The sequence below is a fragment of the Neomonachus schauinslandi genome, chromosome 10, assembly GCF_002201575.2.
Source record: "Neomonachus schauinslandi chromosome 10, ASM220157v2, whole genome shotgun sequence".
NCBI lineage: Eukaryota > Metazoa > Chordata > Mammalia > Carnivora > Phocidae > Neomonachus > Neomonachus schauinslandi.
Genome location: NC_058412.1, coordinates 29,770,726 through 29,797,714, shown reverse-complemented (window position 1 = coordinate 29,797,714; position 26,989 = coordinate 29,770,726). Strand labels below are relative to the sequence as shown.

At 36.5% G+C, this 26,989-nt stretch overlaps 1 protein-coding gene across 1 annotated transcript in view; it reads left to right on the top strand.

Moving 5' to 3' along the window:
• Positions 1 to 26,989, top strand: part of PRKD3 (protein kinase D3) — an 85,183-nt gene that overhangs the window by 27,217 nt on the left and 30,977 nt on the right. The window contains exons 3-7 of the mRNA XM_021697416.2: positions 12,869 to 13,007; positions 14,613 to 14,744; positions 15,893 to 16,050; positions 20,860 to 21,052; positions 26,320 to 26,397. Coding sequence (XP_021553091.1) covers positions 12,869 to 13,007; positions 14,613 to 14,744; positions 15,893 to 16,050; positions 20,860 to 21,052; positions 26,320 to 26,397 — 700 coding nt within the window. The remainder of the gene's footprint in view (positions 1 to 12,868; positions 13,008 to 14,612; positions 14,745 to 15,892; positions 16,051 to 20,859; positions 21,053 to 26,319; positions 26,398 to 26,989) is intronic.

Sequence of the window (26,989 nt, the reverse complement as noted above, 5' to 3'; positions counted from 1 at the left end):
AATATCTAACATCTTTATTCTGTAAAGAGCTCATGTATTGGTAAGAAAAACATTGATCTCTAAATATTTAGTCAAATGATATAAAAATACATTTCACAAAAATATTAAATTAGTAAACAGGCATATGGGGAAATGTTGAAAATAGTAGTAATAAATACAGATTAGGTATGGTGTTCAATTAGGGGGAAAATGAAATTGGTATTTCCAGTATAGATGAGGATATATAAAACTTCATAGAAATAGAAAGATTTCAGACTTATATTTAGTTAAAATTGGGATTGAATTCTAATACAGATAATACAAAACATATACATTGAGATTTTTGTTTGTTTGTTTCCAGGAAAATATCTAACAGATCATTTGTAGTTGAGCTTTGCTTAAAACTTGGATATGACCAAAAGTGGTCACTCTTTGAATTCAGTCCAATTTCATGACACGTCCCGAGGGCGGATTGGGTGGAGTTTCTTTTGTTGTTGTTGTCTTTAACTTAAGCCAAAAATTTAGCTTCCTTTTCTTGAAGATTTGAAATGCTTCAACATTTATGTTACATTGAAATTGGTTCTGTCTTACTCATCTTTCTGTCCCCCCAAATGCCTTAGTTTCAGTAGACATTTGTTAAAGGATACGTTCTACCTGCTTTTACTGCTGAAAATAATACTGCAAATAATCTGTGGTGATAGTTAACCTCTGTTGATTAAATGATTTATAGAAAGAAATAAGCAGATAAGCACCAGTATTCTTTTCCATTCCGTTTCATGTATTGGTACCTTAGTTGTACCAAACCTGCTCCGACTAGTTTATATTTTTCAGATATTTAATTCAAAGAACTCTTTCTTCCTAGGATTGTGCAAAAGGCCAGCTTCTTGAAATACTTGAAATTCTCAAAGTTATTCACTCTGAGAACACCAGTAAACTTTTTCCTTATTCCTTGTAAGAATGTAGATTAGCACTACTTAATTGGCAAACATTATAGCTCCAGTATCTCATTTTAATGTATAAGATTAAATTAAACCAGTGGTTCTCAACCAGAGTGATTTTGATCCCTGGCAACATTTAGCAGTATCTGGAGATTTTTTTGTTTGGTTGTCACTACTGGGGAGAGAGGGTGTGCTATTGGCATCTAGTGGGTAGAGAGCAGGGATGTTACTGCAATGCTCGGGGGAGCTCCCCACAACAAAGAATTATCTGACCCAAAATGCCAGTTGTGAATCTTCTAGATGTAAAAGGGTATGTATTTTGTATGGGTATGTATTAACTCAAAATTGTAGTTTGAGAGCTTTCAAATAGGATTGCTAGTTTGGCTTGGATGTGTTTGTTTTAAGTATATAGTACACTGTTTCTGTTGTGAGTATGGATATAGTTAATGTAAATTTTAATTTTTATTGAAGTATAGTTGACATACAGTGTATATTAGTTTCAGGAATGAATATATTTTTAGATGTATACAGTAGATTCCTTTATCAACATATTGGCTTATAAAGCAGACTTAGCAACAAACGGTATCTCTGCCTTCTAGGAGTTTATATGCTGAAGAGAACGCTTAAACTGATGAAACTCAAAGAACTAGTGAGACTGGCTATCAGGAGAACTGAGAAGGCAGACAGATCTGAGCAGCAGGTAGAATTGAGATTGAGCCAAACGGAAACAAGATCTCTGCTGGGAGGCCACCGCCAAAGAATCAAATTACAGTGAGCAAATCAAAACCCAGGGAACAGGCCAAAAGCTTTGCCCAGTCTTAGAGTGAGTGATTGTGCATGGATTCCCAATGTCAAAATTACATTAGTGTTTAAACCTGTACTATTATTTTTTGTTATTGGCGTATGTTTAAAAAAAAAAAAAAAGAATAGTCCAAGAAAGAGATAGCAGTGTTCTAAAGCCAAAGAGACAGACTCAGGGTGGAGATTTTGATTCTTAAACTTTGTTTTGAAATTAGAGACCCTTTTCAGGTCACTTACTTCAGATCTTCATCTGGAAAGCTGGGATCATGATTCCTACCTTCATTAAAAAATTACGGTGATAAAATGTAAAGCTCTTAATGCAGTGTCTGCCACATAATTAGTGCCCTCAAAATAGTAATATTCATAGTTTTAAAATCTCTCTTATCTGGAAAGATCATTGATCCTGTAGTGTTCTTAAAATTTTAGTAAATACCAAAACATGTATAGAATTTTTTCTGTACAGTGACATTGCTTTACTCGTGTCTTTTGATTTTAGTATTTAGCATATGACAAACTATAAAAAATTGAGATCAAGTGTTTATTAGAGGACTGGGATTATTTGTTTTAGGAGTTTTGAGAATATTAAATGAGATAGCAATGCCAAGTGCTTTACATGGTGCCTGGTGCATAGTAACTACTCTCAGGGAATGTTAGTTCCTCATGTTCTTGATTTCAAATTGCCAAGAAGCTTAGAAAATAGCATTATGATGCTACTGCTGTATTGTGTTAATTTGTTGAATGAACATAGTAAATGTAATTGGAGTAATAAGAAAGGAAATTGGCCAACAGCAATTCATTTTAAGCTGTAATGGTATTTACTGAAATTGAATCTAACTAAAGCAAAACTCTCTGCTTTCAGCTGATTTAAAACATTTGTTTTTCGTTTTGACCATTTACATGACACTAGACATGAAAAATCTTTGTCTGTGTATCCTAGTTTAGGAGTGATTTTGATGTACTCGTCAAGTGAATACATTGTTTCTGCAGACATGGATTGGGTATAATTTTCAGGTCCTGTTGAAGTAGAGCAAAAACCCCAGCTGTGTCTTTTGTTTTCTGGAAACCAGTTGTCATTCTGTGTTAGTTTTTTTTTTTTTTTCTCCCCTATTTCTACTACAGCTGTGTTGCAGTGGCTAGGTGACATCTTACTCTTTACCCTACATTTTTTGTCTTGGCAAAATAATGCCAGGCAACCATTACTAATCTGGAGGCTCAAACCGGAAGAAAGTTGTTTTTTGTTTTTTGTTTTTTCCCCCAATTCTGCTAGATATTCAGGTAAATATGTTGGTTAGGATAGAAAGTTCCAGAAAGTTTGAATTAAAGATAAACAGAACTAATAGCAAAACAAGTAAAAAGGAAATGAAAAAAGATTACTCTGGTTTGTGTCAAAGAGAAATGGTGTTAAATGAAGCAGCTCCTCTAATGTATCATATCCAGAAAATCCTAGGTTGAAGATTAATGATGAAAGTTCAGAATAAATTCAGAGTCCTCACTGAATAATTTTCTCATTGACTCATCTAGACTGTAGTGCCATCTATCTGTATATAGAAATGGTCATTGAAATTCTTCTCTTCAACTACATACTTTCCTGAAAAATGATGTTAAATAGGATATTTGTTTCTGGGAATTTTATTAGTGTTAAATTAGTTACCTTTGCTCTCTAGTCAACAGCTTTTTTCAGTAAATTAAATACTAAGTTCTAGGTACTGTACATTCAGTAGGGAGTAGGAAAAGAGAATGCCCTTCCCCTTGTGGAGCTTATTTACTATGATCTGGTTTATTATTAGACTTACTATGATTTACTTGACATCAAATTTAAAATTACTTTAGTATTCAGCTTCTCAAATTAAGTGAATGTAAAGAAACCTGTGGTGCTGAGAATGTTCTGTATCTTGACCTGGGAGGTAGTTACATGGGTGTGTATGCATGTGCATGTATGTGGTGATCTATTCTAATTCAGATTATTGCATTTTACTCATATTTCAGTGTAAACTTTAAAAAAAAATTAGATGTGCATTGAAACTCTGCAGTGGTTCCCATTGCACCTAGAAAAAACCATACTCCTTTAAAAAAGTGTACAGTAATAAATTTTTGTTCAAATAGTGTTAAATTCTGAAGTTGTGTTAATGTATAAAAATTGTATTTGACCAAGGAGAATTAAAAACTTGAAAACTTCTGGGCGCCTGGGTGGCTCAGTTGGTTAAGCGACTGCCTTCGGCCCAGGTCATGATCCTGGAGTCCCAGGATCGAGTCCCACATCGGGCTCCCTGCTCGGCAGGGAGTCTGCTTCTCTCTCTGACCCTCCTGCCTCTCATGCTCTCTGTCTCTCATTCTCTCTCTCTCAAATAAATAAATAAAATCTTTAAAAAAAAAAAAAAACTTGAAAACTTCTACCTCATCTAGCATTTTACTGATAGGAATTTTATGATATGAATTTAAAGTGTTCACATCAAATAGCTCTCAAAATATAGTATTGCTTGAAGGAATTTTATTTGCAAGTATTGGAACCTTTTAATTACAAACAAGTGTCAACACCATCAAAAGTTATTTCCGTAAGATGGTTCTAGAAAGATAAGATGCTCTGTTTTTTATTATTGAAGCCATCTTTACTGCAAAAGTAAAGACATATGGAATGTTAAGTGGGCAAAGAGAGCAGTGCATAAGGGGTGAGCATTTGATAACTTAGAATGAAATTCCATTCCTCTCCCATATGGACTGGGAAAAGACTTCATTTTGCACAGTCAAGAGGAGTCATTTGCACAGTCTATAGAAAGCAAGTCCAGAAAAGCCTGGGGGGAATTTGGAATGAGGCCAAATTAAAGGCCTATTTTACTTCCACCCTGCTAGTTCTTTTGCTGTCTCTTTCATTTCCTATTTTCTTCTTTTAATCAAGGCTTAGGTAGGCTAGGGAAGGAAATATGGGCATGTGTAATTTTCAGAACTTGGTCAACTTCCTTCCACATTTTCCAGTCTCTCTATATTCTTGACCCCTTTATTCCCCAGAGCAGTGTTTCTCAGCTTCAGCACTGTCAACATTTTGGGCTGGATAATTGTTTTGTGCAGTGTCCTATGCATCATAGGATGTTTAGCAGCATCCCTGGCCTCTATCCACTAGACACCAGTACCTCACATTGTAACAACCCCAAAGTGTCTCAAGACATTACCTTCTAGGGGACAAAATTGCCCTGATTAAGAATCCTAGTTTAGGAATATACTAAATAAATGGCCAGTGACAATTACTGACAGTTACTAAACATGTTACCACCTCTGCTGCTCTTCTAATCTTGTTCCCAATCACAAATTGCTTTTTTCCCCATGAAAGTAGAATGCTTAGAAAGCATTATACCATTTTATTAGCTAAGACTTGCATTCTGAATGGTAAAGAGAAAGGAGTCCAATGAAAATAGTGGATTTATAAATGTAATCAAGAATTGATTATCGTTAATTTGCTAGAATATTTCTTCCTCTTAAAATTATACAATTTTGAAAGGGAAAAACTTCTCTTTTGTTCTTTTCTACTGGAGTCTGGTGTAGGTAAACAGCTATTATTTTGGTAAAGCTCTTTTTTCCTGTATAGGATGTTTTATTGGCATCAGATCATTTTGAGAAATTCAACATATATGCTATTAAATATACAGGTGTTTTTTTAAAAATATTTTATTTATTTACTTGACAGAGATACAGCGAGAGAGGGAACACAAGCAGGGGGAGTGGGAGAGGGAGAAGCAGGCTTCCCACCGAGCAGGGAGCCCGATGCGGGGCTCGATCCCAGGACCCTGGGATCATGACCCAAGCCGAAGGCAGCTGCTTAACTGACTGAGCCACCCAGGCGCCCCAATATACAGGGTTTTTGTTTGTGTTTTTTGATATGTTGTCCAGGACTTATTAAGGGTTTCCTGTATAATGAGAAACATTTTGAGGAATGTTTGGATTTGGAGTTTTAAAGATCTGTTAATCCATTAAAAATGGTCAAAGAATATGAATAACTAGTGTATACAGAGGAAATACAGTTGTCCCTTAAGCATGTAAAAGATGTTCAACTTCTTATGATTAAAACTATACTGAAATAACCATTTTTTACCTAACATTAACAAATTTGCTAGGACTAAATTGTGTCTCTCCTCCCCACCCCTCACATTCATATGTTGAAGCCTTAACCCTCACTCAGTGTGACTTTGGAGATAGGACTTTTAGGAAGTAATTAAGGTTAAATGAAGTCATAGGGTTCTAATCCGATAGGATTGGTAGCTTTATATAAGAAGAGGAAGAAAGCGATCTCTCTCTCTCCTGCCATGTGCATTTTTGGAGGAGAGGTCATTTGAGCACTCAGTGAGAAGGTTGCTGTCTGCAAGTGAGGAAGAGACCTCTCAAGAACTCGACCATGCTAGTACCCTGATATCAGGAGTCTAGCCTCCAGAAATCTGAGAAAATAAATTTGTGTTGTTTAAGCTACTCCATCTATGATATTTTGTTAATGCAGCCTAAGCTGACTAATAAAACACTGTAAAATAGAATGTGGAAAAAATAAGCACTCAATATATTACTTATGGAAACATGAATTGGCATGGTCTCTATAAAGAACATTTTGGCAATATCTAAAAGTGTCAAGGGGTGCCTGGGTGGCTCAGTCAGTTAAGTGTCTGACTCGTGATTTTGGCTCAGGTCATGATCTCAGAGTCATGAGATCAAGCCTCTAGTCGGACTCCATGCTGGGTGTGGAGCCTGCTTAAAATTCTTCTTCTCCCTCTCCCTCTTTTCTGCCCCCCTCACTCTCCCACCCCCATGCAATTGCTCTCTCTAAAAAAAAAATAATAAATTAAATTAAAATGTCAAAATATTCTTTGACCTAGCAAATCTACTTCTAGGAAGTAATCCTATTCATATACTCAAAAAGTGGAAAAAGATGTGTGTATAAGATTATACATCAGGTGTTTGTAATGACAAAAGATTTGAAACGGTAGCTAAGATTTATATAGTGCCCAAAATGGATCAGTTCTAAGCTTTTTATGTGTACTCATTTATTTAATTCTCATGATCACCTTATGAAGTAGGAGATAGAGAAACTGAGGTTAAGTAAGTTAGCCACAGTTACACAGTAAGTGAAATGGATCAGGATTTGAACTCAAAGCAGTTTGGCATTACTTTTATTCCTCGACTCCTATCCCATCAGTAGGGAACTAGTAAAATAAAACTATACAATTGTGTAAAACAACAACAACAACAAAAAAAACATTTTAGGTACAAAATATCTTCAGAAGGATACTAAGAAAAACTGGCAACAGTGTTGACTGTGGCAGGGATAACTGGGCAACTCCAGCATAGATTTTGCACTATGCTCTTTTGTACTTTAAAAATTTTGAGCCATGGGAATAAATTACCTATTCAAAAATAAATTATATTCTTAAAGAGCATATATTATATCCCAAAGTATTAATAAATATCTGTGAGTATACATGTGTATATAAATGATTGGATGAATAAATAAATGGGGAAAGTAGATAAATCTCACATGCAGAAAAATTCCAAGTAATTTATATACATACTCTGCCTTCAAGGAGAAGGAACACAACTCACCATTCCTTAAGAGTGGGCTGCATGGGGGTGCCTGGGTGGCTCAGTTGGTTGAGCATACGACTCTTGGTTTTGGCTAGGGTCATGATCTTGGGATTGTGGGGTCAGGCTCTGTGCTCAGCATGGAGTCTGCTTGAGATTCTCTCCCTCCCTCTGCCCTGCTCTCTTCTCCCCAACCCCCTGCTCATGTGCACACATGTGTTCTCTCTCTCTCTCAAATAAATAAATAAAATCTTAAAAAAAAAAAAAAAAAAGAGTGGGCTGTACATAGTGACTGACTTCCAAAGGGTACGGGTATTAGGGGTTCAGAGGGAATAGCTTTGCAGTGAAGAAACCTGACATATTCTACCTTAGCCAGATAATCAAGGTCTACATCAATAGCAGTAAATCATGTTGGTAGTAGGTACGCTTGATATGATGTGATGACAATGACACTTGACCTCTGTGATCTTCCCCAAAACCTGTAACTCCAATCTAATCATGAGAAAAACATAGGATTAATTTTAATGGTGGGGCATCCTATACAATACCTGATGTTTAGTCAAGGTCCTCAGAACCCAGCAGTGTCTTGAGAAAACATTGTCACAGCCAAAAGAGGCCTAAGGAGACATGATAGCTGAAGGTAATGTGGTATCCTGTATGGGATCCTGGGACGGAAAAAGGAAATTGAGTAAAAGCTAAGGAAATCTGAATGAAGGAAGTATGGACTTCAGTTAATGTATCAGTATTAGTTCATTAATTGTAATGTACCATATTAATGTAAGATGTTCATAATAGGGGAAACTAGGTGTGGGTAATATGGGATCTCTGTGTACTATTGTCTCAATTTTTCTGTAACTCTAAAATTGTTCTTAAAAATACGGTTTTTTAAAGTCTGTTTTTTTAAGAGTATATATATATTAAATAATATAAAAGTAAACTTGAAATTCAGGTGTCCATGTCTTATTCCACAGACCTAAACCATAAACCTGGGAGGAGAGCCTTAGCATCTTTTAAGGTCCACAGGTGATTCTAGTGTATGGTCAAAGTTGATACATGGCTTAACAATTTACTCCTGCTTGAAAATCTTATTCCTGAATTTTTTTTAAAGATTTTATTCATTTGAGAGAGAGAGCACAAGAGGTGGGGGGAGTGGGGAAGAGGCAGAGGAAGAAGACTCCCCAATGAGCAGGGAGCCCGACACAGGACTCGATCCCAGGACCCTGAGATCATGACCTGAGTTGAAGGTAGATGCTTAACTGAGCCACCCAGGTGCCTCTCTGAATTTTTAAAAATTATGAAGTGTCAATACCTGTATATTCAAATCATTATCAACAAGGTTTTGCTTTTTTTTTGTTTTTTGTGGGGGAAGGGTTTCCTAGTATAATTGTTTAGATCTTTCAAAGTGTGTACTCATGGTTTATTTCCTTGTTTCTCCTTTTTAGATGTTTATCTTTAATATGCCCATGTTTCAAGACTTCATAATGTTTTTAAAACTTGGCTACAGTTTGGGGCGCCTGGGTGGCTCAGTTGGTTAAGCGACTGCCTTCGGCTCAGGTCATGATCCTGGAGTCCCGGGATCGAGTCCCGCATTGGGCTCCCTGTTCAGCAGGGAGTCTGCTTCTCCCTCTGACCCTCCCCCGTCTCATGCTCTCTATCTCATTCTCTCTCTCAAATAAATAAATAAAATCTTTAAAAAAAAAAAAAAACTTGGCTACAGTTTTTCTCTGATGTTCAGTGGCAATGTTTAATATTCTCTTGCTTTTTTTTCAGGCCCTATTTTCTGTAACTTCATTTTGTGCTGACTTTTCAGATGATTCCTAAATATCCTACCAAGTCACAATTACAAATCATAATTGTGAATAGCAGAGATCTATTTTTTACAAGCTATTTAATACATTTTTCCCCTTTTGGAACTCTGTAATTTCTCAACCATATAGATGAATATAGTTTATGTAAACATTTGCTAGACTGGAAAATTACTTCATTCTTTATCATCACTGAAGGCTTTCCAGCCTGGTACACAAATACTTATTTTAAGTAAATATTCTTAATACATTCCCTGTCATTCTTTTTATTTGCTCTTCAGTTTCTTAATAATGCCAATATGAATTCACTAGGTCATGTGTTTATCAAGATTATTTTATACATATTTTTTTTCTAAGCTACACATTTTTGGATGTTTTTCTTCTTTCATTAATGTGTTTATTTAGCTCTTTAGTTTTTGGGACTTCTGATTTGGTCGAAACAATACTAATGATCCATGTAATTTACCAAAGATAGATTTGAGAGAGAAGTGTTCCTTCTTGTTTTGCTTTCCATCTTCTCACCGAATAATCCAGACCCTGCTACTTCTTTCCTGACCAGTAGCTTCAGCCTTCTTCAGGAGCTTGCTCTGGTCTCTTCCTGTTCCAGTCCCTACTACATGTCAGCATTATCTTTTTAAGGTAATAGATTTGATCATGTCACAGCCTTGCTCTGGGATTCTTTCTCTCTCCCCCCTTAGATATAAGATAATAAGAACCACTAGTATTTACTGATCATGGTACTACTTTATAGCATCAACTAAATAAATTTTGACCAGAACCCTATAAAGCCAGTATTCCTGTTATTCCAAATTTATAGACAAGAAACAGCATAGAGAGGTTAAACAGCTTATCTAAGGTGCTATAGTTAGTAGTTGGCAAAGCCTGAACCCCAATCTGTTGACTCCCAAGTTTCTTTCTTAAGTATAGTCCCCATGGGGCTCCTGTGTGCATTTTTGCCCTCTTTCTACCCAGCCCTCCCCTCATTCTTCAGTCATAGGGGTCCACTCAGCTTTCTCCCATTTATGTGTTTTCTCAGCTACGACCTTTATACTTTCACTTTCACTTTCTGCCCATGGAAACCTTGCTTCTCTTTTTTATCATTGTTAAGGTGACATTCCACATTCCCGGTTAAAGTTTTTTTCTCCCTCTTCTAGAATTTTGTTTATTTTTCATTTTTGGCATTTCCCTTACTATGTTATACATTTGTTTTATTTCCGTCTTCCTACTAGATTGTAAACTCCTGGGAGGGGATGTCTGCCTTACCTTTACAAACCATGGGACCAATGCCTTGAATTTTGAAGATATGCAAAAAATGTGGAACTTTTAAAATGAGTTTTATATAAAATTTTGTTGTTGTTTTTTTAAAGATTTTATTTATTTGAGAGAGAGTGCAAACAGGAGCAGGGAGAGGGACAGAGGCAGAGGGTTGATCCCAGGACTCTGGGATCATGACCTGAGCTGAAGGCAGATGCTAAACAGACTGTGCCACCCAGGTGCCCCTTGTTAGTCATTTTTATATAAGGATGGAGTGTGGAATTTTTTTTTTTTAAAGATTTTAATTCATTCGACAGGGGGGTTGAGGGGAGGAACAAGCAAGGGGAGAGGTGAGGCAAGCAGAGAGAGAGGGAGAAGCAGGCTCCCGCCAAGCAAGGAGCCCTTATGTGGGGCTCCATCCCAGGGCCCATGGGCTCCAACCCATGACCTGGGCTGAAGGCAGCCACTTGACCGACTGAGCCACCCAGGCGCCCTGGAATTTTTTTTTATTAATAGTTAAGAACTGTTGCAACTAATTTATGGAGATGTTTTACTCCTATTAGATGTTTTCTAATTTGATAATACTTAATAAAATTTTACAACATTTTAATTTCAAGTTTTAAAATGTAATAAAAATGTTTGATTCTGTATTTTTACTCCCTATCTTTTCAGTTGAAAATTGTTATACTGTTAGATGTATGTTTAAAGCATATTATAAAGTTTTGTCGGTAACTCAGTTGAAAGTAGACTATTATAAAAAATCTAAATATTTCTGTACTTTTTCATTATTTACTCAGGTATAAAAAAATCAAATTAACTCAAATTTCTAATTAAGTCATTGTTTTCAATTTTTTTAATTTAATATTTTTCCAATAAAATTTAGACCTTTTTAGACAGATATATATATATATATGGATATTTAATGGGAAAATTAAGTTCAGAAGATAAGAAGACGTCTCCACCTAAAACACACGCTGTAATATCCTAGATTCATGTTGGAAGTGGGCCACAAATTTAGCTTTACTTTTTCCAGTGAGTGAATTAAACAGAAAACATGATTAGTTGGATGATCAAATTGTTCATATTACAAAACCAACCAGAGAAATTTCTTTTATGAGTCCTCAAAAAGAAGGGCTACCATATGAAGTAGGTGAACCATATCATCAGCAGCATCCTTGCAATAAATGCGGTTACAGTTTAGTGTGACATATGTATCAAGCCATTCAGTGCAGGCCAGTGACATACTATATAGTACATTAAAGGGTATTCTCTGAGGAGCCAAAATAAGCCCAAAATATCTCAATTCTGAGATAAACTAAAGAAAATTGAAATACCTAGAGCAGCATTTCCCAAGCCACTGGTATTTTAGATAATCTTGGTTTTGATTTAGAAATTAAAGTTATTTTGTAAGGCAAGTACTTAAAATTTTCTCTTAAATAACATTATTAACTACAAAAACTTCTAGAGCTCATACCTTCATATTTTAGTCCTTGGTATGCCAATCCCCAAAGTGTCAGCTCTGTAGTCACAAAGTGTAGAAGCCTTGGAATAATATACATAGGGCATGTGAACAGATCTGTAAGTCTCCTGCTCTGGTCAAAGGTTTTTTAAAAAGCAAGTTACCAGGGTGCCTGGGTGGCGCAGTCAGTTAAGTGTCCAACTCTTGATTTCGGCTTAGGTCATGATTTCAGGGTACTGGGATCAAGCTCTGTGTAGGGCTCCATGTTCAGTGATTTTCTCTCCCTCTCCGTCTGCCCCTCCCGCTTGTGCGCATTCTCTCTCTCTCCCTTCTCCCTCCCTCCCTCCCTCTCTCAAATAAATATTAAAAAAAAAAAACAGTAAAAAGAAAGTTACCATAAAGAATCATGTGTTTGTAATAACAGTGAGTAAAGAAAGTATTAGATGCTAGAGACCATAGGTGCATTTGTCAAAAATGTTGGAATTGATACTCTTGTGTCGGTAGTTTGGGAATTATTAATCTTATACTAGCACCATTCAGTAGAGTTTACCATGGTGATAAAAGTGTTCTATATCTGCACAGTCCAAAATGATAGGCAAGCCAGTAGCTAGGGTGGTGATTAAATGCATGAAATGTGGCTAGAGTGACTGAGGAGCTGAACTTTTTATTTTATTTTATTTTAATTAATTTACATTTAACTGCATTTAACATGGCTAGTAGCTATAGAGGAAGCTCAGTTCTAGAGGACAGGAAAGACTGCTTATCTCAGGCAATGTAAAATAGAGTAGCAGTTAAATTCAAGATTATATTCTCCATCAATAACTGAATAAGGAGAATCCTATATTTCTAAGAGACATGTGCTTTAAGATAATCAATAATTATATTTAAGCTTCCTGTTCTATTTTTGAACTTGAACCAAGGATGCTTGAGTACATGGTTGATCTTTTAGATATTAATAGAATTGTTAGCAAACAGTGTTAAGCTAAAAACTACATGTAAAGTTCTTTCAGAAGATTGAGACATTTACTCATAAAAATAGAAACCTGTGGGTATACTGATATAGGACTGTTTTCATGTAGTTTCCAGAGTGTGGATTCTTTGGCATGTATGACAAAATTCTTCTCTTTCGCCATGACATGAACTCAGAAAATATTTTGCAGCTGATTACCTCAGCAGATGAAATACATGATGGAGACCTAGTAGAAGTTGTTCTTTCAGGTAAGTAAATAGCTCCTTTTATTTTGTTGTCTTTTTCTTCAACGAGCCTTATTTTTTGTACTAAATGCTATGTTCAGTTATACTTAGTCTTCGTGGTACAGTTGCTTAACTTCTTTCATCTATAATGTGACCATGTGAATTTTACTTTCAGGAAGGTTATATCACAGATGAGAAAGTAGGAAAATAAGCCCTGAATTGTTTATGTGAATGTTACTAAGCTAAGGGAATTATCATTGGAACTGGAAGAGGAATATACTCTTGGAGTCAAGGAAATAAAACAATTATACTGAAGTTCAATTTCTTTTTCCCCATTTCTGTGAAGAGCATAGAAGAGGAGAATTGGGGTTCAAAAAGAAAGGAGAAAAGGAGGAATAATGAAGATGTGGAAGAGGAAAGTGCAATACTGAATGTCCCCCATGATTTCAGTATTGCTCCTTCCCTGTGTGTTCTCAGTGGGCATTTTCTTACCTCCCTCGTTTCCCCCTCACCCACTCTTGCTATTTGTTGTTCTTAGCTCCTTTTATTTCTGATCTCATCCAGCAGCAGATGGGCAGGATTGTTAGCGAGGAATGTAAAGGAACAAAGAATGCACTTAGTAGGCCTACAGAACTTCTTGTTTGACGGGAAAGGAGGGAGGGAGAGAGGAAGAGAGAAAAGAGAGAGAAAGGGAAGGAAAGCCAGCCAAGAGTCTAGACTCCTGCCACCATTTTTTCCACTCTCAAACTCATCTCTGCAGCCTGTTCTTGAGATCCTCTCTATCAACACCTTTCCTTATTAGTCCTTGATCTTTCCATTCATCTAGCCCCTACATTAGTCATGCATCTGCACCACCACCCCATCATGTGTACATTTCCCAGTCCTTCTCTTCCTCTCCACTCCAAAAGGGCTTCACTTCTTGTCCTCCCTGGAGGTTGTACTCCTATCCATTCCTTCTTTGCGCTAGACCCTTCACCAGGCCACAGGGATATCCACTAATGATATCAACCAACTTAAACACTTCAGCAAACTGTGGACTGTTTGGGATATCCACTAATGACTTGAAGGTGGAGGTGAGAGGCTAGCTACTGGTGGATGTGTCTACTAGTGTTCAGTTGCTCACAGAGGAGAGGAGTCTCTTTTTCTTAACTACTAGGACTATCAAGAAGACAGCTTATGCTGAGATCATAAGTTAGAACTCAGAGTGTTTACAATTGAGGTTAAGTTCCACAGTTTCTGCAAGTTTCACATTTTGTGGGGTTTTTTGCCTTTTTTTTTTACTTTACTGTTCTATTTCCCAGTGCGTTATAAGTTAAACAGTTTTTCATTATAAAAATAGACGTACCAACTATTTGTGATCTTATCACTATGTAAATATGTTTTTGGAGGTTGAAATACCTACCTACAAACCTACTTTTGGAGCTCAAATTATTTGGAGTTGATGAACTTCCTAAAATAGTTTGAAAACCACAATATTAAATGCTGAAAATAATTTATTTTTTATGATAAATGAAACTTTCAGAGAAAAAAGATTCCATGTACTTTGACATAAGTGAATATGGTCAATGTTCTTAATCTCATTGCCATTACAGATATAGGGTTTATTTTGCTACTTTTCTTTTTAAAAAGCTTTGGCCACAGTAGAAGACTTCCAGATTCGTCCACATACTCTCTACGTACATTCTTATAAAGCTCCCACTTTTTGTGATTATTGTGGTGAGATGCTCTGGGGATTGGTACGTCAAGGACTGAAATGTGAAGGTATGTGTTCTAAGTTTTTGTAACATTTGAAATGGGATTTTGTATTTGCATTTTCTAATAATTAATGAAAGAATAAGATCCAGGGGCGCCTGGGTGGCTCAGTTAGTTAAGCGTCTGCTTTTGGCTCAGGTCATGATCTCAGGGTCCTGGGATCGAGCCCTGCATCGAGCTCCCTGTTGGACAGGGAGTCTGCTTCTCCCTCTCCCTCTGCCCCTCTCCCCGCTCGTGCGCGCACTCTCTTTCTCTCTCTCAGATAAATAAAATCTTAAAAAAAAAAAAAAAAAGAATAAGATCATTGGTTGGTGACTAGGTGGTAACCAGGGTTTAGAATTGGACAGATCTGTTTTTCTGAACTAGAATTGCCAGGGGGCAGGAGTCAGGTGCACATTTCTGAGTCCTCTAAGTCCTTAAGGTGGAGAGGTGGAGAATCAATAAAGTTTTTCTGTAAAGGGCCAGAAACTAAATATTTTAAGTTTTGTTGGCTAATAGTCTCTGCCACAACTACTTAACTCTGCTCCTGTGCCATGAAAGCTGTAAACAAGATGTAAAGAAATGAAGAGCATGCTGTGTTTCAATAAAATGAATTATGAACACTGAAATTTGGATTTCATGTAACTTTCATATGTCATGGGAGGGGTTTAGTATACAGTCCACAGTTTGCTGAAGTGTTTAAGTTGGTTGTTCTCAAACTTTGCCATGTATCAGAATCACCTCAAGGACTTGTTAAAACATACTTTGCTGGAACCCATCCCCAGAATTCCTGAATCAGTCAGTCTGGGGTGGAGGCCAATAATTTTACACTGAATTTTTTGGCTTCCACTTAGCTTGTTATCCAGGTTCTTAATTAGGATAACTATTGCTGCCAGAGAAAATAAAGAAGCATGTATTTTTTATGTAACATACTTTATATATTAGTTTCTTTATTTTTTTAATTTATTTGTCAGAGAGAGAGAGGGAACACAAGCAGGGGGAGTGGGAGAAGGAGAAGCACGTTCCCCGCTGAGCAAGGAGCCTGATGGGGGACTCAATCCCATGACCCTGGGATCATAACCTGAGCTGAAAGCAGATGCTTAACGGACTGAGCCATCCAGGTGCCCCTAAAGTTTCTTTAATCTACTATTTTTTTTTACCTTTTAAAATATATTTAGGCTGTGGATTAAATTATCATAAACGATGTGCCTTCAAGATTCCAAATAATTGTAGTGGAGTAAGAAAGAGACGTCTATCAAATGTATCTCTGCCAGGACCTGGCCTCTCAGTTCCAAGACTCCTACAGACTGAATATGTGGCCCTTCCCACAGAAGAGGTGTGTATTTTAAGGCAATAAAAGGGCATTTTACTACTTATTCCTTATGTTTCTAGAGGATATATGACATCATCCTAGAACATAAATATGTACTAAAGACTACTCACATTCCTACGCTTCAAAAACTTAAAATGTATTACTGGAGACAGAGTTTACTAGTAGTAATGAATTGCATTTTATCTACTTTGGGACCACATTATCACTTGGACCACTGCATTAACCTAACCAGTATCCGGCTTCTGGTTCCCATACTTCACTTCATCTTACATACTAGAGCCAGATCATTACATTTCACTACAGCTTAATACACAACTCTGATTATATCACTCCCTACTAGGAATTCTTTATATATTCTATGTTTCCAATAATCTGGTTTTTTTCCCCCCAACAATCTGTTCTATTCAACATTCCCTGAACACACCATCGTTCCCTCTACCTTTGCTCTTATTGGTGTCCCTCCTACATGCTTTTTCCAGATCTAGCTCAACAGCTACTTTTCCTGGATTCTTCCGTTACCTAGAAGTTACTTTATTTGCTGAATGCCAGACCACTTTTCAAACCTCTCTAATGGTGTGTATAGCATTCTAACTTAATATCATAGTGTCCTCAAGGAATTTATGATCTGTTTAGAGAAGACAGTGCTCGTGTCTTTGTGTGCCCTACCATATCCAGCACAATACCTTGTAATTAGTAGGTATTCAGTGATGAATGAATGAACCCATTGATCCTCACAGTATTCCAGTGAGATGTCTTAGTAGATCTGTACATAATGAGACAGCTCAGACTCATAATGGTCAAGTAGTAACTTGACTCAAGTCACAGAGCAAATTGGTAAGCAACATTAGAATTAAACCCAGATCTGATTATTTTTAGGCTAGTGATTTTTTCCTAATATATTGTACCTCTGAAGAATAAAACAGTAGATCAAGGAAGAAAGAAAGAACTTGCTTGTTCATTTGCTAGTATTTAAAATGACCTCCATCTGTAGATTGCAGTCTTATCATTTAGTTGTTTCTGGAAGGCAGCTGTACTCACCACTATAGCACCAACGCTATTTAGTTGTTTCTGTAACCCCCTTGGTCTTCTATAAATTAATGGCAAAATCAAGCCTTTGGGCTATTGTCCTGATATCCTAGTCACAAGATTTTGCTGTACTGAGGCATCAGAATAAAAGCTTCTGAAGTTCTTTCACAAAAATCCCATGTTTCCATGTTGTTTAGCCCTAATGAGAAATGTTTAACTTAGAAAAAAAGAGTGCTATGGTATAAGGAACTGAGAGCAAAGAATTATAGAAACATATGCAAGAGCTCGGGAAAAGACTGGTAATTGAAAAGTTAGTGCATTTTATAGATGAATTGCACAGGAAACTTAGTTAGGAATGGGGTCTGTAGGATAGAGAGAGATTTTTTTAAGAGTCCCACAAATGATGCTGAGATGCCATCTACCCCAGATAAGTAATACTAGATTAGGAAATAGCAGGACAGAGCAGATGAATAAGGTGTTAAGTTTTAATTCATTATTTTATATTTTATCCTGAAGATGAAAATTCCTTAGGGAAGGAGAAGAAAATAAGAGTGGTATGTTTGTATTGGTTAGATTGTGGAGAGTATTTCAGAACAAGTAGAAATCTTGGAGTGGAATGTGTCTCAAAAAGGTTGTTTTTATCAGTCCAAGCATTCAGTCTCAAAAAGGAAAAAGGTACAGTAAGAGAAGAGCTCACAGAGGAAAATTAGAGAAGGGAGAGTGGGAAACGAGGACACTCTAAGGAATAGAGGAGATAGCAGTGAGGAAATGAGTGCAACCTTGAATCTGAACCAATGTTGGAGAAGAACTAACTCCAAATAGCTGCGAGGTGAGAGCCTCCTGAGTTCTGTGTGGCAGGCTTCATGCTGGATGCTTTACTTGTCTTTTGTCATGTAATTTTCACCACAGTCCTGGAAGGTAGGCAGCTCTTACCCTTATTTCATAGATAAGGAATGAGGAAGGAAAGTTTCTGAGTGGTCAAGATAGTAACCTTCAGTGACCACTGAGATAAGCTTGAAAAAGGCCAGTTGGGAATAGAAACTTCTGAATCTGACTCTGAGGTGTCATCGTTTACATGTAAGAAGGCAGTTTCTGTTACAGCGTCTGAAGTCAGTCCAAAGGGAAGCAAGTAAGGAGAGGGAGGAGCACAAGAAGATAGGCTTTTCACTGAATTTGGTTACAACAGGACCACTAAGGTTGGAGAGACCAGAATTGAATGATGGCTCTTTGGAGATGAGAGAAAGAGGAATATTCCTAGCAGTACATTGGGGCAAATGCCCAAGGGGCCAGGACAGGACAGAATCAAGGTAGAAAGAAACTGATGGGGCTAAGTGTGTGCATAAAAGTGGAGGTATTTTTTTTCACTGAATAATATTCCAAAGTGAAATATATATAATTACGGAATTGCCCCCTTTAAATGCTTTTATTGCCTTTATTATTGCATCTAATTGAGAGTTGGCAACATTGTTATAAAGTTTTTGTGAGCATATGTTCACTTAAGCAAATATTAGTTGAAACTCACACTGTGGAAATAATTGGATTGCTTTTAGAGAATTACTGGCTACACATTAATAAGAAATAAGAATTTAAGTAGTAGTTTGTAAAGAGGGGCCATTAGAGCAAGGCAAGAGAAGAACTTTAACTCAACTCTGTTTAGTCTCAGTGGTCCCATTTTCACCAAATGCTCCAGGTGATTTTACCAGTGTCCTCCTTCCTCCAAATTCTGGTTCCATCTTCCATACCTTTCCTGCCTTCCTCACTCCACAGAGTAGTAAACCACAGTCATTAGTGAGACTGTAGCGTATGCCCAGGTATGTTGAGATGGGGAAAAGATTAAGGATCACTGGACTTCTGTGTAGAAGACCTAGGGCTAGGTCTTGATTTTGATACTAGCAATTAGTAATATTAATCCATTTGAGCCTGTTTTTTCATATTTAAAATAAATTACTGCTTGTACTAGGCATGAAAAATCAGGTGGCTGCTACCAGCACAGTCCCCTGTGTAGTTCTTTGCACACATGCTGTGTACCATGTCCCCAGTACCCAATCCCAGGAGGACCTGACAAAAGGCAGGCAGTCACCAGCTGGCTGTTGGCATATGAAGGGGTCTGTTAGGAAGTTCTTCCTTACCGGGGTATCCTATATATTTGATGATGACTGGCCAAAATCAGTCTTATTCCATCTTGCATGTTTGAAACTTGAGACAAACCAAAAGTGGTAGAAGCAGGAGCAAGAGAAGCAGAGTGTTGAGAATAGGGAGCCAGGGATGAACAAATGAACAAAAGCCTACAACATCTGTTTCTGGTTCTTGCTGGCTTCTTGTTTAGCTTTGCAATATCACTGTGGCACTGCTTTTGCTGAGGGTGCTCTGTACCTGGCTGCCTGGCGGAAGGGTAAGCCAGACCAGAGCAGGAGACCTTGGGGAGCTGAAGCAAGCAAGCAAGTTTGGCTTGGGTTTTAACCTTCTTTTTGTACTTTTCTTAAATTAAACTGCTTCATAATTTGCTTTAGAACATTTGTGGCAAGACATTAGTGAAAACCATCAGAGATTATATTTGTGTTTTTTAATGTTCTCCTCCATTTGTATGTCCTTTTCTTTTTCTTCTTTTCTGTCTTCCTGCTTTCTTCCAAAAAGCCTTTTTTTTTTTTTTTTTTTTTTTTTTCCCCCTTTCCTTTTTTTTTTCAATTTTTTTTTTTTTTTTTTTTTTTTTTTAACTCCTCCCTTCTCTTCTTTCATACACTTCTGTCTCTTGGTTCCTTCTGGTTTCTTCTGCTTTTATTGGTTGAACATTTCAATGCAGAATGATTTGATTTCTCTGGGCTACAGACATTACTAGTTACGGAAGGCATATGAAAGATCTCAGGACCTCAGTTCTAGCAGTGAAGGTGCAAGCAGCTACAGCAAAATGTATAATACATCTAGATGGTCATTAGGTATTTTGTGCTTGAGAGAATGGACTGTACTTCATTCATTTTTGCTTCTGTGATACAAAGTGTAGGGGTCTGGCCTATAATATAATAATCAATGAAGGTTGAATGAATGGGATAGGCCATATTGAACTGGCCTGTAATTTCATTTTATTATTTCTTTGTATATATAGAAAGGACCATAGCTACAAATATCTAGTTATCCCTCAGGTTACACAAAAATTTTTAATCAACACCTTTAATTTTCCTTTTTGCTCATCTAGGGGAAAAGGCCCAAATACTTAAATATCAAGGAACCTCCTAAAGCATAAGTACTGGGGCTAAAGGTGTTTAATTTGTATCTGCCAGTTTTTGTATCATTATCATTAATTAGACTTAAGTTTTTAACAAACATATTTTAGTATTTATAAAAAAATTTGAAAAACCAAGACTTGTTTCAAAATATTTTCAGACATCATGTTCAGTAATTCAACATGAGTAATAATAACACTTTCTGAATTTAATTTTCCTATGATTAATTTCTTGGTAACATTTTTCAAGGGATTTAAATATGTCATAAATTCATTTTAAGGCTTTTGTTTTTGTAAAATGTATGTGCCTGGCAAATAATAGTTCACAGGGAATATACATATGTGAAGATGAAGAAAAAAATTTTTTTTAGCATAAATAATAACAAAAACATTTGCACTGTTCACATTCAAGTATTGATAAGTTAAGCTTCCAGAGGAAACTGCTGAGATGTACATTTTTGGATTCTTGGCTTTAATGTTCAAAATAAATGACTTTTGTGGTCAAGTCCTGCTCTTAATACTTTGTTTTTAATATTGACTTATACTTATGAAAATTACTTACGTTTTAGTCACATGTTCACCAAGAACCAAGTAAGAGAATTCCTTCTTGGAGTGGTCGCCCAATCTGGATGGAAAAGATGGTAATGTGCAGAGTAAAAGTTCCACACACATTTGCTGTTCACTCTTACACCCGTCCCACAATATGTCAATACTGCAAGCGGTTACTGAAAGGCCTCTTTCGCCAAGGAATGCAGTGTAAAGGTAGGATTGGTTGTTATTCTTAAGTACAATTCAAATGTTTTCATTAGCAGATTTGATTCACAATATTTATTTCAGAAGCGTTAGGCAAAGAAATTGGTTTCCTGGTTGTTAACTTAAAAATTAAGGCAATGCATGCATACACACACGTACATTATTTATTTATTAACAACTGCTCTCTGCAGTATATGTACTATGTACCAGGAATTATGCTGCAGAAAAGTTAGAATCTAAACAAAAAAGTAGAATTTGGTTCTATAAGGTATGGTTGCTTAACACGAGCCAACAGTTAGTAAGCAGGTAAGCAGATATTTGAGTTTAAAAAAAGTCTTTCTGATTTCAGAGTCAGACATTACCCAAAATAAAAAATAATGCTTTCCTCTTTCCTTTAAATATTCATACTCACAAACAAACCTATTACAAGAGTTTTATTGTTTTTGTTTTTAATTATGTAGCTAGGAGAGCTGTATCAAAACTGTTATTCCAGATTATAATCACACTGAAATAGGAAGAATATAGCAGAAGCCACTGGAATTGTGATAGGGATTATCCATATTTGGATACAAAGCCAGAACACTTTCAAAATATTCTAGAAACATCTCTTAATGAACCAGGTTTTTAATAGAATACTGGAATATTTTTTCCTATAGTTGTGGAATGTTTTTATGCTTTTTAAAGATGATTTTATCTTTTTGTCTCATAACTTCTTCACAACAATGCTGTACAATATAGTGAAAACCAAAATAGAGTTTAAAATGTCTTATTAATTATTGAGCCATTATGCAGTATAAGTACCCTGTCTATAATCCTATGTACTTATTTTTTATGTGATTATTTTAACAGTTCTTGGTATCATACCTTTTATATAATAGATGTAGTTGTGGAATTGAATTATCTAGTTTTATCTAAATAAAACATTAGAGTTGAGGTCTTTGCAGTAATAAACCTATTTATAATACAGAATCAAGTTAGTTATACATAAATTTAACTTAAGTATATAAGAAAACTTGTCTTGGCAACATATGGCAACATAGGAGAACATCAAATAGAGAACAGGTTGTGCCTTTGTTGCCAGGTATTTAATAACTAGCAGACAAGCATAATTAAATGTTGAAATTCTGTTTCAACAACTTACTTTTGAATATGAGTTAATATATAAATTAATACTTTAAAATATCAACACTAAAGTGTATTGGCAAGCAGCCACTAAGGAATGTTTGGGGAAAGAACATTAATAACAGATGTGCAAATTCTAGCCAACAAATAATCTTAGTAAAGGTTGTAAATAGTGCTGCTCTGTTGAACAGAACAGAAACATCCTAAAACCATATGCAGAGCAGTACGATATTTTATAGAGGACCTAAAATAAATATGTAGATTAATGAATTTTGAAATAAAACCAGTTAACTCTGCCACTGGGTTATTGGTTTAATTTCTTAAAACTCTAAAAGAATAATGTTTTGTGTTTATATTGGTTCAGAAATATATATATTTTTATATAGCTATTTTAATTATCAGTCAAAAACACTTATTTCAGTGATTTCTATATTTTTGTGATATGAATTAAGATACTTAAAAAGTAGAGGCACCTCAGTGGCTCGGTTGGCTAAGTGTCTGCCTTTGTCTCAGGTCAGGGTCCCTGCTCAGCTGGGAGTCTCCCTCTCCCTCTGCCCCTCCCTACCTCTTGTGTGCTCTCTCTCAAATAAATAAATAAAATCTTAAAAAAAAAAAGTAAAGAGTCATTTTCATTCACCTTGTCAAGCTAAGAAAGAAAAAAATAATTAAAACAGTTACTCTGAATAATTTGAGAAAACATACAGTTCCAAGAGCAGTATTCATTCATTCATTCATTCACCTGTTTATTTTCTACTTTGTTATATTAAAACTTCAAGGCAGCTTGAAAGCATATATAAAATATAAGAAAACATAAGTTAATAAAAACATGAATAGGCAGGAGGGCACTTGATGTAAGGAGCACTGGGTGTTACATGCAACTGATGAATCACTAAATTCTACCCCTGAAATTGATAATACAATATATGTTAACTAACTTGAATTTAAATAAAATCTAAAAAAAATCCAAAACCATGAGTAGGAATACAGAGAAATAAAAATGCCTGCCATTCGAAGGTACATACTTGCTCAGGCAGGCCACAAATTTGGCTCTGCATTTTCAAAGTGAAAATGGAAATCTTGTTATTGTCACAATTTGTAAAACCTCATGAGATAAAAAGCACATCAATTATTTAAGATAAATGGAATATATTAATATCATATATCAATTTCTCTAGGGCATTTCATTTAAAAAGACCGTGTTATTTAATACAAGTTTTGTCACCCACCAAATTATTAATCATGGGACTTTTTCTTATAATGACCTTTACCTAATGCCATTGGTATGATACCCAGAATTTTCTTGAATCACAAGGATTACAAAATCATTCTGAGTCAGGACTTGAAGTTATTTTTATCCAGAATTTGCTGGTAGGTGTATTTCCAAGGTAGAAGGTGGTAGTAGACAGTAGTTATAGCAGTGGGTCTCAATTTTGGTGTCACCTTAAAAATATTTATTAAAACACATTTCTCAGCCCCACTCCCAGAGCTCCTAATGTAATGGGTTTGGGCTGGGGTACAAGAATTTGCATTTCTAACAAGTTCTTAATCATGCGGATGCTGCTGGTCTGGGAACCAGTTTGAGAACTTACTGAGTTACACGGTAGTATTGAACAGCTTATACCTGACACTCATCTGCAGTACTATCAACCCTGATGTCCTTGCAGGCTAAAGAGAACCATACATAAAGGTGGGAGATCTTGTGCATGAGAAGCTCAGTCCTTCCATGTAAGGCTGTATGGGAAAGCCCTTACTAATTCCTAATAAAAGCTTGTAGAATCTCAGTCTCTCTTTTGCATATGCACCAGGCCCCAATAATTAGGAACTCAAAGTAAGTGCTTGACATATATTGGAAAAGTAGTCAGCCTGAGAAACTTTTCTTTCTCAGGAAAGACGAATGTTAGGTAACAGAAGGAAACATGGAGCTGCCAGTAACATTTTGGCAATGTGTCATACGAATAGTATTAGCTTCATTAAAGAGATAAACTGAGCCCTGGTAGAAGTGGGGAAGATGATGGCAGAGTAGGAAGAACCTAGGCTCACCCGTCCCATGAATATAACTAGATGATAACTATCAAAGCATCCTAAATACACCAGAAATCTACCTGAAGACTGTAGAACAAACTCCACAACTAAATGTAGAGAAGAGGCCACAATGAAGAAGGTAGGAAGTGCAGGACACAGTTTAGAGGAGAAATGGATCCTGGTTGCTGCAGAAGAGAGGGGAGCCACAGAGAAGGGCAAGAGAAGAGCACTCAGGGGAATGCACAATGAGAATGCTTCCCCATCCATTGGCTTGGAAAGCAAGAGGGGTTAAATTTCGTGGGTTCTTGCAGCCAGAGGGGCTTCAAGCCTGAAGTTGTGTCAGTGGACTGGACTCCGAGAGAGTCCAGAGGCATCAGGGAATCTAGAGGCATCGGGGCTGCTCTTGGCGAAGCAGGCACACAACCCCAGGGACACACAGTGTGAAAACAGCGATCTGAAGAGTGCCTCGAGCACACAGTGAGGGGATTATTGGCTCTTCTCAGAGCCTGCCCCTGAGAAGCAGCATTTATGAGAGACCTCTCTGGGAACATGGGAGCTGGCTGGCGCCATTTCTCTCCCCTGCCAATCAATGGTGATAGATCAGTGGAACAGAATAGAAAACCCTGAAATGAACCCACAACTCTATGGTCAGTTAATCTTCAACAATACAGGAAAGAATATCCAATGGGAAAAAGACAGTCTCTTTAACAAATGGTGTTGGAAAATTGGACCATTCTCTTTCACCATATACAAAAATAAACTCAAAATGGATTAAAGACCTAAATGTGAGACCTGAAACCATAAAAATCCTTGAAGAAAGCACAGGCAGTAATGTCTCTGACATCAGCCATAGGAGCTTTTTTTTAGATGTGTCTCCTGAGGCAAAGGAAACAAAAGCAAAAATAAACTATAGGATTATATCAAAATAAAAAGCTCTGCACAGCAAAGAAAACAATAAAACTAAAAATCGGCAACCTGTGGAATGGGAGAAGATATTTACAAATGACATATCCCATAAGGGGTTAGTACCCAAAGTATATAAAGAATTTATACAACTCAACACCCCAAAAATGAATAATCCAATTAAAAATGGGCAGAAGACATGAATAGACATTTCTCCAAAGAAGACATACAGATGGCTAACAGACACATGAGAAGATGCTCAACATCACTTATCAGAGACATGTAAATCAAAAGAGATACCACCTCACACCTGTCAGAATAGCTAAAATCAACAACACAAGAAACAAAAGGTGTTGTTGAGGATGTAGTGAAAGGGGAACCATCTTGTACCATGGGGGGTGGGAATGCAAACTGATACAGCCACTCTGGAAAACTGTATGGAGGTTCCTCAAAAAGTTTAAAAGAGTTAAAAGTTAACAATATGATCCAGCAATCCCACTACTAGGTATTTATCCAAAGAATATAAAACTACTAATTCAAAGGGATACATGCACCTTATAGCAGCATTATTTACAATAGCCAAATTATGGAAACAGCACGTGTCCATCAGTTGGTGAATGGATAAAGAAGATGTAGTGTATGTATGTATGTACACACACACACAGTGGAATATTAATCAGCCATAAAAAAGAATGAAATCTTGCCGCTTGCTAGATGGAGCTAGAGAGAATTATGCTAAGTGAAATACAGTCAGAAAAAGACAAATACCATATGATTTCACTCATGTGGAATTTAAGAAATAAAAACGAGCAGAGGGAAAAAAAAGACAAACCAAGAAACAGACTCTTAACTACAGAGAACTAACTGATGGTTACCAGGGAGGAGGTGAGCGGTCGGGGGCGCGGGGTGGGGGCTGGTGAACTAGGTGATGGGGATTAAGGAGGACACTTGTGATGAGCACCAGACATTGTATGGAAGTGTTGAATCACTATATTGCACACTTGAAACTCATATTACACAATGTTAACTAGCTGGAATTTAAATTAAAACAAAAAAAAAAAACAGTCCTGAGGAGTTAAATACCTATTAAGAGGTGTCATAAGAATTTGAAACCAGACCTTTATTCCCAGACTTGAGTTCTTAGTAAAGGAAAACTTTAAAAGTCTCTAACCATATCTGATACTGCCTGACTTATTACATAAATTAATAAACCAAATACTTGATTTCAGATTGTAAATTCAATTGCCATAAACGCTGTGCATCAAAAGTACCAAGAGACTGCCTTGGAGAGGTTACTTTCAATGGAGGTAAAATTCTTTTTCTTAATTTCCATAAAAGATCAGAGAAGGTCACAATTCTTTTGTGTATTATCTTTGTATAAGATTATATTTGCATATTTTATTTTACTTTGTTTCTTAACTTTGACTTTTTTTATTTAATAAACAAAAAGCAGACATCAGCTATGGTACACTTTTATTAGTCATTATGCCTTCCCATTTTTCCTTTAACCCACCTACCACTTTGTAGTCTCATATTGCCGGTGGTGCTGCATATTCTCTTCCATCTTAGACAAAAAAGACTTTTAACACCCTGCTGTTATCCCTAGAGGTTTTCATAGTTCTAGTACTTACTGACTGCCAGGCACTGTTCCACACTCTTTACGTATATTGACATTTAACCTAAGAACAGTCCTTTGAAAAGGTTAAGTACTTACCGATGAGTAAACTTGGGCACAAAGACATTAAGTAACTTTCCCAAGAAATGTAGCCAGAAACTTACAGCGTTGGGATTTGAGCCCACATGTTCTGGTCCCTGAATCTACAGTCATTAGAACACATTATACTGCCTCCCTGTCTCTTTCTCCATCAGTCATTCCCTAGACATTTTCCCTTGCGTGCT